The sequence below is a fragment of the Sphaerodactylus townsendi genome, linkage group LG04 (genome assembly GCF_021028975.2).
Source record: "Sphaerodactylus townsendi isolate TG3544 linkage group LG04, MPM_Stown_v2.3, whole genome shotgun sequence".
NCBI classification, from domain to species: Eukaryota; Metazoa; Chordata; class Lepidosauria; order Squamata; family Sphaerodactylidae; genus Sphaerodactylus; species Sphaerodactylus townsendi.
The window spans coordinates 6,679,185-6,694,742 of record NC_059428.1 but is presented as its reverse complement, the minus strand read 5'-3'; the positions used below and the strand labels follow the sequence as shown (position 1 = coordinate 6,694,742).

General features: G+C 50.6%; 1 protein-coding gene across 1 annotated transcript in view; it reads left to right on the top strand.

Moving 5' to 3' along the window:
• STARD10 (StAR related lipid transfer domain containing 10) overlaps positions 1–14,625 on the top strand; it is a 63,758-nt gene extending 49,133 nt beyond the window's left edge. The window contains exons 5-6 of the mRNA XM_048495071.1: positions 4,064–4,116; positions 12,211–14,625. Of these exons, the coding sequence (XP_048351028.1) occupies positions 4,064–4,116; positions 12,211–12,438 (281 nt within the window). The 3' untranslated portion in view covers positions 12,439–14,625. The remainder of the gene's footprint in view (positions 1–4,063; positions 4,117–12,210) is intronic.
• The last annotated feature ends 933 nt before the right edge of the window (positions 14,626–15,558 follow it).

Sequence of the window (15,558 nt, the reverse complement as noted above, 5' to 3'; positions counted from 1 at the left end):
TCCACAATGCCAGCATTTAGGACATTTATGGTTTTATTATGTTGTCCTGAGCCCATAAGGGGAACATAAGAACATAAGAACTAGCCTGCTGGATCAGAGCAGAGTCCATCTAGTCCAGCTCTCTGCTACTCGCAGTGGCCCACCAGGTGCCTTTGGGAGCTCACCTGCAGGAGGTGAAAGCAAGGGCCTTCTGCTGCTGCTGCTGCTCCCGAGCACCTGGTCTGCTAAGGCATCTGCAACCTCAGATCAAGGAGGATCAAGATTGGTAGCCATAGATCGACCTCTCCTCCATAAATCTGTCCAACCCCTTTTTAAAGCTATCCAGGTTAGTGGCCATCACCACCTCCTGTGGCAGCATATTCCAAACACCAATCGCACGTTGTGTGAAGAAGTGTTTCCTTTTATAAGTCCTAATTCTTCCCTCTAGCACAGGGGTAGGGAACCTGCGGCTCTCCAGATGTTCAGGAACTACAATTCCCATCAGCCCCTACCAGCATGGCCAATTGGCCATGCTGACAGAAAACTGATGAGATTGCTCAATTCCTAATTTTATCTAGCGCAAGTTCTACCCAGCATTTTCAATGTATGCCCCCTGGTTCTAGTATTGTGGGAAAGAGAGAAACCAAATAATATTTAAAAAAGAATAAAACAAGAATAAAACAAAGGTCTTGTCGAAGGCTTCCACGGCCAGAATCACTAGGTTGTGGTGGGCCGTGTTCCAGTAGCATTTTCTCCTGACTTTTTGCCAGCACCTGTGACTGACATCTGCAGAGGATCCTTCAGAGGAGGAAATGCTACTGGAAGACGGCCATACAACCAGGAAAACCCACAGCAACCTAAAACAAAGGTGGTTGTAAATTTCCTGCATTGTGCAGGGGGTGGACTAGATGACCCTTGAGGTACCTTCCAGCTCTATGTTTCGATGTTTCTAATCATCTCCTGCCATCCGACTGCCTGTTACATAAACCAGCGACCATACCAGTACAATTGAGAATTTCTGACTGCTACGTAATGGGGAGTAGAACCGGGTGGTTTGGACCTGGGCAAAAAATTTCCCACGCCTCCTGCCATCCGACTGCCTGTTACATAAACCAGCGACCATACCAGTACAATTGAGAATTTCTGACTGCTACGTAATGGGGAGTAGAACCGGGTGGTTTGGACCTGGGCAAAAAATTTCCCACGCCAACCACATGTTTTTGAGAAGCAGACCAAAACACACCAAAACAGAGGTGGGATCCAGCAGGTTCTCACAGGTTCCCGAGAGTAGGTTACTCATTGTTTGTGTGTGCCGAGAGGGGGTCACTAATTGGTGATTTTGCCACGTGATTTTTGCCTTAGTTACGCCCCTCCTCTCAGCAGTAGCGCGCAAAACTTAAAGCAGTCTAGCAGGAGGTGCGGCGTGCGTGGCAGCCTGCGCCTGCGTGCGGTGATTTCCAGCCAAGGATGCGGTAGCGGCGGCTGCGTCCTTGCCACAGCCCCGCCCAGGAATGCCCCGCCCCGGAATGCCTGGCCACACCCCTGTCGTGCCCCACCCAGCCCCATTGGCGCTACGCCACTGTTTGAATCCCACCACCATGGGAACCTGTCACTAACATTTTTGGATCCCACCACTGCACCAAACCCAATGTTTTGACTGATAGTTAGCTATCCCACCTCTTTTCCCTCGTTCCCTGGAAATTATGTTCACAGAAGCGGTACCACATGTTTTTTTAGCACGCACACACCAAAGCACACCAAGCAAGAGGTGGGATCCAGCAGGTCGGTTTGAGTAGGTTACTCATTGTTTGTGTGTGCGAGAGAGGGTCACTAATTGGTGATTTTGCCCGTGATTTTTGCGTAATTCGCCCCTCCTCTCAGCAGTAAGCGTATAAAACTTAAAACAGTCTAGCAGGAGGTGCACCCGGCGTCGCGTGGCAGCCTGCGCCCTGCGTGCATTAGTTTCCGCCAAGGATCGGTAGCGGCTGCGTCATACCACAGCCGCCAGAATGCAGCCCGGAATGCCTGGCCCGCACCCTGTAAGTGCCCACCCAGCCCCCCATTGGTATTTCATGCACTGTTTGAATCCCACCACCATGGGAACCTGTCACTAACATTTTTGGATCCCACCACTGCACCAAACCCAATGTTTTGACTGATAGTTAGCTATCCCACCTCTTTTCCCTCGTTCCCTGGAAATTATGTTCACAAGCAACATTCTGGGTGTGGCAGCGCTTTTAGAGAGGAAAAAACCTGCACCATTAATGGCGATCCCCTCTTTGCACGTTTGATTCCGAAGGAAGAATTTGGGGTTGGCACTTGCAGAATTCAGATTATTATTTTTAGCAGAGCAGGGCTATGAGTGCCCTCTCTTCCTTTCTGCAGCGTCGCTCATCCCGAAATGCTTTTCCCCGCCTCTTGATATTGGCTCTCCGTGGCCTCGAGAGGCATCTCCTTGGCTTGGACCTCTTAATGGATTGCGGGGCTCAGTTGTGCTGAGTGTGTATCTAAGCCCTGAGTGCACAGTCCTCCAGCGCCGGTGGGAGGGTACGGGGGGTAGGGGGTGGGGAGATGGCAGGCAGCAAAGCTAGCTAAATTTAGAACTTGGCCTTTGTTTTTTTTAAAGCACACATTCCAAAGAATTTATTTCTCCTGGTGTCAGAAGCAGCAGCTGTTTGCAAAAAGTGGCCTCAATCTAGGACTTCCTCTTGAGTAACGGAGAGAGTGGTTTGGCACCCTGGGATCGAAATAGGCGCTCGAATCATCAGATATATAAGCAGCAATCACTGCTTGCCTCTTTGGCTACTTCCTTTTCCAAGAGGCATTCTTGAATTAACCAGGAGATCTAAAAATAGACTTTGGGCAGGTTAATTTTTAAAAATTCGGTTCTTTCTGATTCCTAAGAGCTGTCCTGCAGGGTCAGACTGAGGAATGGTGCAGTCCAACTGGGGAAGGCCTCAGATGCTCTGTGATAGAGTAGGTGAGGCAGTGTTCATCCCAGTATCTGGAGATATACTGCCTCTCTCCATGGAGGCTCCACTGAATTTGGCACATGTCAAATGTGTCTAGTTTTTCCTAATCCTCTTTCAAAATCAGTGAAGCCAGAGGCTGTTGCTCTGTCTCGAAGCAGAAAATTTCATGAGTTGGATAATTATACTCTTGGGTTTAATTAACTTATGGAATCTGTGTCTATAATTGCATATAGCCTGAAGAGGTCCTTTCGTTCTTCCTGAGTTTATTGCCCGTTCATTTCATTGGGTGACCCTGGGCTTCAATATTCTAGCAGGGTTTTTACTGTCTGCTTTCTTACTACCCAGCATAATTTTTATAAACTTCTTCCACATCAAGGCGTGGTGGGGTTTCCGGGCTGTCTGGCTGTGTTCCAGTAGCATTTTCTCCTGACGTTTCACCTGCATCTGTGGCTGGCATCTGATGGGATTGAACTACCTTGGGCTGTACAGGTCCCAGCTGGCATTGTTGTGCCTTGCACAAAATCCAGCATTTGGCTGATATCCTGGTTTTGTTTTCTTTGAAATTCAACAAGAGCGTCACAGTCAAGGAGAAAAGGCTGGGAAAGGCCCATTCAGACTCTGAAGTCTGACGTGAACGGGCGTCACCTACCAGAGCCCCAGTTGGTTTAATCTCCTCCGTTCGGCCCGGCGCAAAACAACACAGTGCCGGTTCCAAACATTTGAAAGGGTGCGATCGAAACCCATCCCCTGCAGCTGACTCAGCCCGTGCAAATCAGCCCCAGTACCAAAACATAAGCTGTCAAGGATACAAACATGTGTGCGAGGAAAGAAAACGCCGCGCTGAAATAAATTAGTCAGTGGCTGTCTAGTCACCATCTGTGGGAGCCATCTGTCTGCCGCGAGAACCGAACTGCGCACCGTTGCGGGGTGAAGGCTGATCGTTGCAATTCGTCTGCTGGGATTCGGGGTCCTTTTTGGGGAGGGGTTCTGGTTTACAAAATTGGGGTCACGCTGCATAAATATAGAGGCAAAAGCCTCCAGAACCGAGCATCCCTGTTGGGCCTCGACTCGGCAAAGCCTGTCTCACGTCTCCTGTTCTTTCTCCCCCTCAGGTTCTTTACCCAAGTGGGTTGTGAATAAATCCTCACAGTTCCTGGCTCCGAAGGTATGTCGTGCCTCCCTCTCTCTCTCTCTCTCTCTCTCTCTCTCTCTCTCTCTCTCCCCCCAAACTCTATGCTGGGGATAATTAAGAAAGGAGTTGATCATAAAACTGCAAAGGATTGTCATGTCCTTATATAAAGCCGTGGTGCGACCACACTTGGTCCTGTGTTCAGTTCTGGTCGCCGCATCTCAAAAAGGATATCGAAGAGATAGAAAAAGTGCAGAGAAGGGCAACGAGGATGATTGAGGGACTGGAGCACCTTCCTTATGAGGAGAGGCTGCAGCGTTTGGGACTCTTCAGTTTGGAGAGGAGACGTCTGAAGGGGGATAGGATTGAAGTCTATAAAATTGTGCATGGGGTAGAAAATGTGGACAGAGAGACATTTTTCTCTCTTTCTCACAATACTAGAACCAGGGGGCATTCGTTGAAAATGCTGGGGGGAAGAATAAGGACTAATAAAAGGAAACACTTCTTCATGCAACGTGTGATTGGTGTTTGGAATATGCTGCCACAGGAGGTGGTGATGGCCACTAACCTGGATAGCTTTCAAAGGGGCTTGGACAGATTGATGGAGGAGAAGTCGATCTCTGGCTACCCATCTTGATCCTCTTTGATCTGAGACTGCAAATGCCTTAGCAGACCAGGTGCTCGGGAGCAGCAGCAGCCGCAGAAGGCCATTCCTTTCACATGCTGCAGGTGAGCTCCCAAAGGCACCTGGTGGGCCACTGTGAGTAGCAGAGAGCTGGACTAGATGGACTCTGGTCTGATCCAGCTGGCTTGTTCTTATGTTCTCTCTCTCTCTCTCTTTCATCCCTGTCAGTGGCTTGTTGATAGGCTTGCCAACCTTCAGGTAGGGCCTGGAGATCTCTTTGAATTACCACTGATGCCCAGACTATAGGGATCAGGGACTGAAGAAAACGGCTGTGTTGGGGGGTGGTCTCTGTGGGAAATCCTTCCGAGAGCCCCCCGAGCTTCTCCCTTCTCCAAACCCTGCCCCGGAATCTCCAGGAATTTCTCAACCCAGAGTTGGCAACCCTACAGAAAGGGGGAGGCAGGATTAGCACCCGGGACCTTACACAGGTGTGTCCCCTGCTGCTGAACTCCGGCAAATGGGGTTACAGACTTGCAGGTGGAGCCGGAAGATCTCCCAGAATTTGAGCTGATTTCCAAACCATAGAGAGCAGTTGTGTTGGAGAAGATGGCTGCTCTAGAGGGTGAAATCTATAGCATTATACACAGTGGTGGGATCCAAAAATTTTAGTAACAGGTTCCCATGGTGGTGGGATTCAAACAGTGGCGTAGTACCAATGGGGCTGGGCGGGGCATGATGGGGGCGTGGCCGGGCATTCCAGGGGCGGGGCATTAATAATTTCTCTGTTACTGTAAAAAACTCTTACTGTAAAAAAAATTCCTAATTTCCAGCTGGTCTCTTTCTGTCCATCATTTAAACTCATTCTAGCAAGTCCCATCGTCTGCTGCCAACAGAAACAACGACTTCTCCTCCAATTGGCTGCCTGTCAAATACTTAATACTTCCAAATACTTAATTTTGTTTCTAGAAATCAAAAGAAGGAGACTTTCCTTAAACAAGGAACTTCACCATATTTCTAAAACATGTTTTTGAAACAGCCCAACAGGGAGAATGATCCCGTTTTCTACCTTCGCTCACCAGCCACATAGGAAACAACAGGACTTGATGATTTTTGGACCTAATGGGATTTCTAACGGGAAAGCAGACCCGATTAGTAACCCCCTCTCGGCACACACCAAGAATTAGTAACCCACTCTCGGGAACTGGTGAGAACCTGCTGGATCCCACCTCTGATTATACCCTGCTGAGTTCCCTCAGTGCCCCAGAGGCTGCCTTCCCCAGACTCCAAACCCCATCTCCAGGAATTTTCCAGGCTGGAGTTGGCAACTTGTTATGTTTTTCACTTTTGGGGGCAGCTATTCCTCACCTGTGGCTTACCACAGGTAAGGACAGGAGCGGCTTCCCTTGGGACGAAGGAAAAGCACATTTGCTGGTCCTGTTTTGGGTTTTTCACGGGTGTCAAAGGGACCTGGTGGTGGTGCTTCTGCTGCCTCCCGGTCAAACTCCGAGGTGTTGCTGTGAAATGTCATTTTTGTGCGGTGTGTGTGTTTTTGTGTGTGTGAGCTGTTCATACAGGCTGTGCCCCCTTGTGGTGAGATGGGAGTTTGCACATGACGGGAGAGCCTGCAAGGAGTTGCAGGTGCATGGGACAATCTGGAAACCTAATCCCCCCCCATCCCTGCCCCCACACAGCCAGATCTCCCCACAATGAATCTGTAACTCTAAGGGTCTTACCAGGCCGTTTCCTTTGCCTCCCCCCCCCCGCCCATCAGACCCAGCTGCCCACCCGAGGCAGCATTTTGTAAAGTATTTCTAAGCATTTCTAAGTATTTCTTAGCCCCAACCCTATCTTTGTGTGGTGGTGTAATGGTTGGAGTGGCAGACCCAAACCTGGAGAACCGGGTTTGATTCGCCACTACTTCATACGAGTGCCGAACTCTTAACTGATGGACTGGACTGGTTTCCCTGTTCCTCCGCATGAAGCCTGAACTCTCTCAGCCCCACCTGCCTCACAAGGTGTCTGTTGTGGGGAGGAGAAGGAAAAGAAGAAGAAGAAGAAGAAGAAGAAGAAGAAGAAGAAGAAGAAGAAGAAGAAGAAGAAGAAGAAGAAGAAGAAGAAGAAGAAGAAGAAGAAGAAGAAGAAGAAGAAGAAGAAGAAGAAGAAGAAGAAGAAGCAGAAGAAGAAGAAGAAGAAGAAGAGAAGAAGAAGAAGAAGAAGAAGAAGAAGAAGAAGAAGAAGAAGAGAGAAGAGAAGGAAGAGAGAAGAAGAAGAAGAAGAAGAAGAGAAGAAGAGAAAGAAGAAGAAGAGAAGAGAAGAGAAGAGAAGAGAAAGAGAGAAGAAGAAGAAGAAGAAGAAGAAGAAGAGTTTGGATTTATATCCCCCCTTTCTCTCCTGCAGGAGACTCAAAGGGGCTGACAATCTCCTTGCCCTTCCCCCCTCGCAACAAACACCCTGTGGGGTGGGTGGGGCTGAGAGAGCTCCGAGAAGCTGTGACTCGCCCAAGGTCACCCAGCTGACGTGTGTGGGAGTGCACAGGCTAATCCGAATTCCGCAGAGAAGCCTCCACAGCTCAGGCGGCAGAGCGGGGAATCGAACCCGGTTCCTCCAGATTAGATACACGAGCTCTTAACCTCCTACGCCACTGCTGCTCCTTGTAAGCTTATAAACTACCTTGAGCCTCCTTGAAGAAGAAGAAGAAAGGAGGAGGAGGAGGAGGAGGAGGAGGAGGAGTTTGGATTTATATCCCCCCTTTCTCTCCTGTAAGAAGACTCAAAGGGGCTTACAATCTCCTTTTTCTCCCCCCCCACTCCAAACAAACACCCTGTGAGGTGGGTGGGGCTGAGCTCTGAAAAGCTGTGCCTCGCTCAAGATCATCCAGCTGGCATGTGTTGGAGTGCACAGCCTAATCTGGGTCACCAGATAAGCCTCCACAGCTCAAGTGGCAGAACGGGGAAATCAAACCCGGTTCTCCAGATTAGAGTGCACCTGCTCTTAACGACTACGCCACCCTGGTGGGAATAAATCCAAATTCCTCTTCTCCTCCTCCTCCCTTTTCTCGCACCTTGTGAGTTCAACAATGTAATTCATTGGACTGACCCTTGAAAGTTCCTACTGCCAAATCCTCTTGATCTTCCAACGGCGGCTCGGTTCAATTCGAGCTTTTCTACCACCAACTGCCCTTTGACATTAAAAAGCAGTTCCTGTCACCGAACAAGGGTCGCCGACACTGTGTAGTAGAGCTTTTTGTCTAATTCAGTGATGGCGAACCTATGGCACGGTTCTTCTTCACAGTCCTCTCTGTGGGCACATCATGTGGGGGGCGGAAAATCACACGCACACCCCCACACACATCTAGACTGACCTGGGCCACTGAGCACAATGTGCGCACACCGCAGTGAGCAGGGTGGACTTGGCTGGCAGGCCTGGTGCCTGTGCTCCGGGTGGCTGCTGTCTGGGGGGTGTTTGTGTGTGCAGAGGAGGCAGAGATGCTAGAGAGGCACGGAGCGGTGCGTGTGGGACTTGCTGGAGGCTAGAGCAGGCTGGCCCCTGCTCGAGCAGGTGGGGCGGAGGAAGAAGGAGCCAACCGGTTTTTTCTAAACGAAAACCTCAGCATTCGGGTTCAATTGCCGGGTCGGCACTTTGCGATAAATAAGTGGGGTTTTGGGTTGCAGTTTGGGCACTCGTTCTCAAGGAGCAGCAGTGGCGTAGGAGGTGAAGAGCTCGTGTATCTAATCTGGAGGAACCGGGTTTGATTCCCAGCTCCGCCGCCTGAGCTGTGGAGGCTTCTCTGGGGAATTCAGATTAGCCTGGGCACTCCCACACATGCCAGCTGGGTGACCTTGGGCTAGTCACAGCTTCTCGGAGCTCTCTCAGCCCCACCCACCTCACAGGGTGTTTGTTGTGAGGGGGGAAGGGCAAGGAGATTGTGAGCCCCTTTGAGTCTCCTGCAGGAGAGAAAGGCGGGAGAGAAATCCAACCTCCTCCTCCTCCTCCTCCTCCTCCTCCTCCTCCTCCTCCTCCTCCTCCTCCTCCTCTTCTTCTTCTTCTTCTTCTTCTTCTTCTTCTTCTTCTTCTTCAAAAAGGTTCGCCATCACTGGTCTAATCGAATACACGAAGCAGCTGGTCCTGATTGGGCCCATCAAAGTCAGCATTGCCCGCTCTGACCGGCAGCCGCTCTCCAGGGCTTCTACCTTGCCTTTTCCCCTGACCTTTTAGCTGGAGGTTCCGGGGATCGAACTTACAAGCAGATCGTGCTCTCTCATTGGGCCACAGCCTCAAATTCGCAGCTAGAGGGAAATGAGTCAGAAGTGAAGCTGCCGGTTTTCCCGTACTCCCCCAGGGATGGGTGCCTGCCGGTCCGGGCTTCCCAGCCTCTGGAAACATGGAGAATCCTTTGCCCGTCCTTCTCCTAGCTTGTTTCCAGCGCTCAGATTGCCTGGCGAGGCCTCTCTGGGTCCGTTCTGTTGCTGGGTAACTTCCCTTTCCCCCCAGCCACTGCTGGTGTTCAGTTCTGGTCGCCACATCTCAAAAAGGATGTCGAAGAGATAGAAAAAGTGCCGAGAAGGGCAACGAGGACGATTGAGGGCCTGGATCACCTTCCCTATGAGGAGAGGCTGCAGCGTTTGGGGCTCTTTAGTTTGGAGAGGAGACGTCTGAGGCGGGATATGATTGAAGTCTATAAAATTATGCATGGGGTAGAAAATGTGGACAGAGAGAAATTTTTCTCTCTTTCTCACAATACTAGAACCAGGGGGCATTCATTGAAAATGCTGGAGGGAAGAATTAGGACTAATAAAAGGAAACACTTCTTCACGCAACGTGTGATTGGTGTTTGGAATATGCTGCCACAGGAGGTGGTGATGGCCACTCACCTGGATAGCTTTAAAAGGGGCTTGGACAGATTTATGGAGGAGAAGTCGATCTATGGCTCCCAATCTTGATCCTCCTTGATCTCAGATTGCAAATGCCTTAACAGACCAGGTGCTCGGGAGCAGCAGCAGCAGAAGGCCATTGCTTTCACCTCCTGCACGTGAGCTCCCAAAGGCACCTGGTGGGCCACTGCGAGTAGCAGAGAGCTGGACTAGATGGACTCTGGTCTGATCCAGCAGGCTAGTTCTTATGTTCTTATGGGTTAATGAGCCCCGGTATCAGGTTGAGCGTGCGGGCCACGGTGGCATTGGAGAGGAACCCGCATCAGCAAATGTAATCGTAGCTCCTTTTAATTAAAAACTCCGCAACCACGAGACGGAGAGAGCGGCCGACTCTCCTTGCGGGTGACCGGATCGCTTTCCTGGGTGTCTGGGCTTGCTTTCTAACAAAGGAGGCCTCTTTGGGAAAGGTTTATGTTTTGGGAGGTAATGATAGATTCCGCTAGTCCTAAAAATATTGCATGTAAACAACATGCAAACGACTTGCAGGGAAAGTGGAGCAAAGGAGCCGGCGTCCTCCAAACATACTTGCAAGAACAGGGTTTTTTTGGGGGGGGGGCGGGGGGAATCTATATTCCCCCTTATTATTATTAGATTTACTATCCTGTTCCTTCCACCAGAGTGGCTAACAATATTGATAAAATACAATATAATCCATTTAAATACCTTCACTGCAAAGGCAGACAGTTCTTCCTTTATTTTATTTGTTTGCTTCATTTATACCCCAACTTTAAGACCATAAGAACGAGCCTGCTGGATCAGACCAGAGTCCATCTAGTCCAGCTCTCTGCTACTCGCAGTGGCCCCCCAGGTGCCTTTGGGAGCTCACCTGCAGGAGGTGAAAGCAAGGGCCTTCTGCTGCTGCTGCTGCTCCAGAGCACCTGGTCTGCTAAGGCCTTTGCAATCTCAGATCAAGGAGGATCAAGATTGGGAGCCATAGATTGACTTCTCCTCCATAAATCTGTCCAAGCCCCTTTTAAAGCTATCCAGGTGAGTGGCCATCACCCCCTCCTGTGGCAGCATATTCCAAACACCAATCACACGTTGCGTGAAGAAGTGTTTCCTTTTATTAGTCCTAATTCTTCCCCCCAGCATTTTCAATGAATGCCCCCTGGTTCTAGTATTGTGAGAAAGAGAGAAAAATTTCTCTCTGTCCACATTTTCTACCCCATGCATAATTTTATAGACTTCAATCCTATCCCCCCTCAGACGTCTCCTCTCCAAACTAAAGAGTCCCAAACGCTGCAGCCTCTCCTCATAAGGAAGGTGCTCCAGTCCCTCAATCATCCTCGTTGCCCTTCTCTGCACTTTTTCTATCTCTTCAATATCCTTTTTGAGACGCGGTGACCAGAACTGAACACAGGACTCCAAGTGCGGTCGCACCACTGCTTTATATAAGGGCATGACAATCCTTGCAGTTTTATTATCAACTCCTTTCCAAATTATCCCCAGCATAGAGTTTGCCTTTTTCACAGCTGCCATGCATTGAGTAGACATTCCCATGGAACTATCAACTAAGACGCCTAAATCCCATTCCTGGTCTGTGACTGATAGCACTGACCTCTGTAGCATGTATGTGAAGTTTGGATTTTTTGCCCCTATGTGCATCACTTTACATTTTGCTACATTGAACTGCATTTGCCATTTCTGAGCCCACTCACCTAATTTATCAAGGTCCGCTTGGAGCTCTTCGCAATCCTTTGTGGTTCTCACCACCCTACCTAATTTGGTATAATCTGCAAACTTGGCCACCACGCTACCCACCCCTACTTCTAGGTCATTTATGAATAGGTTAAAGAGCACTGGTCCCAAAACAGATCCTTGGGGGACACCACTCCCTACATCTCTCCATTGTGAGAACTTCCCATTCACACCCACTCTTTGCTTCCTGTTTCTCAAACAGTTTTTAATCCATAGGAGGACTTCCCCTCTTATTCCTTGATTGCTGAGTTTTCTCAACAGTCTCTGGTGAGGAACTTTGTCAAAAGCCTTTTGGAAATCCAAGTAGACAATGTCCACTGGTTCCCCCTTATCTACATGTCTGTTTACACTCTCAAAGAACTTCAGAGGCAGCCCATCTGTGAATTGCAGGGCCAGGAGGCAACATAAGGAGAAGGCCTCTAAATCCTGTTGTTGGACCTCTGGAGGAACTGATTGGCCACTGTGTGAGGCAGGATGCTGGACTAGATGGATGCTCCCTGGTCTGATCCAGCAGAGCTCTTCTGAAGTTCTTCTTAGGGCCTCTGTGCCCTGGTGGTGGACCTCCAGAGAAGCTAATTGACCACTCTGTGAAATGAGATGCTGGATTTGGTGGTCTGATCCAGCAGGGCTCTTCTGAGGTCCTAAAGTGTTGCAATGGGCTACTTGTTTCAGACTCACTCCAGCGACAGAGAAAGGCCAGCTAGTTTTGGTCCATCAGTCATCTGACCTTGAGATGCAGGTTCTAATTCTGGCTCACAGGCCCTGCGACTTGACTGCTCTTTGGCCCTCAGTCTGGCCTCCCCCTTGCCCCGTTTCTCACCTGGGACTGATTCTCTCCTCTCCCTTTACCCCCCCCCCCCCCCGTACCCCTCACAGGCCATGAAGAAGATGTACAAGGCTTGCCTCAAGTATCCGGACTGGAAAAAGAAGCACAACCCCCACTTCAAGCCCTGGATCTACCCGGAGCAGAGCACCCTGCCCACCGTGGCCCTGGCGGAGCTGTCTATCCAGCACGCGGACTCCCTCGAGAACATCGACGAGAGCAGCTTATCCGAGACCAAAGACGACCGGGCGGAAGGCAGCGACGAGGACAGCGTCAACTGAGGGGCGGGGGGGCTCCGACCCCTCCCCGGCCCCTCCCCCCTTGGCCTTCTTTTTGTCTGTGTAACCCATGCCGTTTGTGTTCGGGATAAGAAATACCGCGTACGCACCCCAAAACGTCCCTCCGACACACCGTCACAGAGCGAGCAAATAGGGGCTGCCAACCGAGGGCTGGGAAATTCCTGCAGGTTTGGGGGGTGGGGTCTCGGGGGGTGGGGTTTGGGAAGGGGAGGGGCCCCCAGCAGCCCTAAGTCCATCCCCCCCCTGCAGCCCTTTCTCCAGGGAACTGACCTCTCTAGTCTGAGGTCAGTGGTAATCCTGGAGGACCAGAGCAGACAAGGTTGAGGCTGCCCCTCCGGTGGGGGAAAATTAGTCAAGGAGATGTCTGTTTTTCTTGGGGAATGGGAGATCTCCTTTGGGCACACCACGCTGCCCTCATGCCCGAACACAATTCCAGGGGGGACGTGTGCCCCTTTCCTCCCCGAGCCAAGCTCTCTTTCCCGCTTTTCTTTCAGCCGGTGACTTCTTCCTTTCAAAAGAAGGAATATAACTTATTATCTGGTTTACCGGGACTCTAGAACTGGGGAGGGCCCCGCTTCTTGTTTTGGTTCATCTTTGACCCATGAAATGTTCTGGGGGGGGGGGGGGGGCCGGCCAAGGAGGGGATTTTATTTTCTGTCATGATTTTCGGTGCCCCCCAAACGGCAAAAACTCTGCCGGCTCCTTGTCTCGGAGAAGGGGGTTGACTTCTCAAAACTTTCTTGGCAAAGGGGCGACCCACACGTGCGGGATTGCCCTGCTCTTTGCTTATGGGGACGTAGAGGGGTCCTGAAATAAACAAACAGAATACGCATTCCTGAATAAGCTGAGAAAAAATCCTCGGGGGATTATTCTCAGGTGGCCGACCAGACCAGCCTGTGACTGGCCCTTGACGGGCAGGCTGACCAAACCATTCCAAGAAAGGGGTGGGGGGGGGCAGCAAGACCTTTTCCCCAACTTTTGCATGCAGTGAGAGAAGAGGCAACCCCCCCCCCTTCCAATTCCTTCTTGATTGTGCAGTGCAGTGATCCATCCCGAAGAGCAGCCGATCCTAAAGCCCAGCGGATCGCAGGGAGACGCCAATTGTGGCCTGCCTTCCGCGCAGTCTCGCCCGAGAAAAGTGGCGGAAAAATCAGGCGCTGTTCCTGAATCCTGTTGCCTTACAAAAAGCCCCGCTGCTCATATTTGTTTCTGCCAGGAACGCTGGCATCTTCTTGCCCTTGAGGCTAAATTTCACAAGGGGCACCGAGGAGGTTGGGCCGAACAGCAGAACAAACTCTGCACGTGCGCAGAGTCGAGACCCTCCCCCCTCCCCCGAAGTATCACATAGGGGATTTTGTGGAAGCCGCTTCCAAGGTGGTTTCAGGTGCCTTCTCCTCCCTCTTCTCCGCCCCCTCACCTGCCCTGCCCTCAAGCGATGAATACTTGCAAATGGACTCCTTGCCTTCAAAGTGGCCAAGTGACGGGAGCTGTCTGGTTCCGAGCCGGCAGAATCTCCGCCCTGAAAGACGAGTTCCTCTCTTCACTCTCTCCACCTGCCCAGGTAACAAAATACACTCCCTGGCCACCTCCCCCCCACCCCCCCCGGTCCAAGAAAGGGGCCAGTTGGCTCCCTCCACTGCCAGGCGCTTTGCAATGGAGCCAAAAATGACCTTCTCGCTGGGGAAGGGACATTGGAGCCATGTAAAGTGACCTTCCTACACCCCTTTTGAGACACTTGAATTCCCCCAAGGTGGCCGAAGCATCCGGGGGACCCTTCTGGACATTTGTACGCGTTTGTGTGGTTCCGTGGCTGCCGCTGTCCCTCTTTTCTGCATTAGCCTGTAAAACACTCATGATCGGAGATGCCTTTTCGGGGGTGGGAACAGTTTTGATTAGTGGGGAGGGGTTTTTTTTGGTGCCCCAAGGCATTGGGGAGTTTTTTCCGCAATATAGGCTAGGATCCAAGAATCTCCGGGGGTCTGCCCCCCGCTGGGGCCGGCCTTCAGTCTGGAGTCTGGTGACTGTTTCATTCAGGGGTTTCTCTGAACGCCCCTTTTTTTGCATTTCAAGAGAAACGAAAACAAACAAAAAAAGAGAGATGAGGTTTCATATCTTGTTATTGGAGAAGTTTATTGGAGAAAAAAAACAATAAAAGGAATAATTCCGTCAGCTGAGCGTCTTGACCTTTTCTTAATTGGCACCCGAGTAAAAAAAACACAAAACATTGCCTTATGTCTTGCGAAACGGTACACACGGCTGTCTCGACTTCCAAGAGCTAGAGCAGTGATGGCGAACCTTTTCGAGACCGAGTGCCCAAATTGCAGCCCAAAACCCACTTATTTATCGCAAAGTGCCAACACGGCAATTTAACCTGAATGCTAAGGTTTTAGTTTAGAAAAAAAGGTTGGCTCTGAGGCACGCGTTACTCGGGAGTAAGCTTGGCGAAGCAACTGTGCAACACTTCAAACGGGTGAATCACGACCCTAGGAGAGTTTACTCAGAAGCAAGCCCCATTACCAGCAACTGAGCTTACTCCCAGGTAAAGAATCACGCTTTAGTTCTTCCCGCCCCTCCACATGACAAACTCTGCGTGCGTGCCCACAGAGAGGGCTCTGAGTGCCACCTCTGGCACACGTGCCATAGGTTCGCCACCATTGAGCTAGACATATAAATTAAAATCGAAGGCATGCTTCTGGGGAGTTGTGTAGTTTCCAGGCTGCATCTGTGGCATCCAGTCACAGATGCAGGTGAAACATCAGGAGAAAATGCTACTGGAACACGGCCATACAGCCCGGAAAACCCACAACACCTCAGTGATTCCGGCCTCGAAAGCCTTTGACAATACAATTCAAGTTGCATTGCCGGAGATCCCTGATGCCCCACAGTTTGCAATGGCAGGGAAACTGCAAAGTTCCCCTCTCAATAAGGGTTTCCCTCCTTCCGGGTGGCTTTGGAAGGAAAGGACGGAAGTTGGTTTGGTTTTAAAAAAGCCCTTTTAGGTGATATTGATATTGCTTATAGTGATATTGTGGAGGCTGCTCTGGTGACCGTTGCATTTTTAAGGGGAAAGTCTGCCGTCGATCTTTGAGACCAGCATGTCAC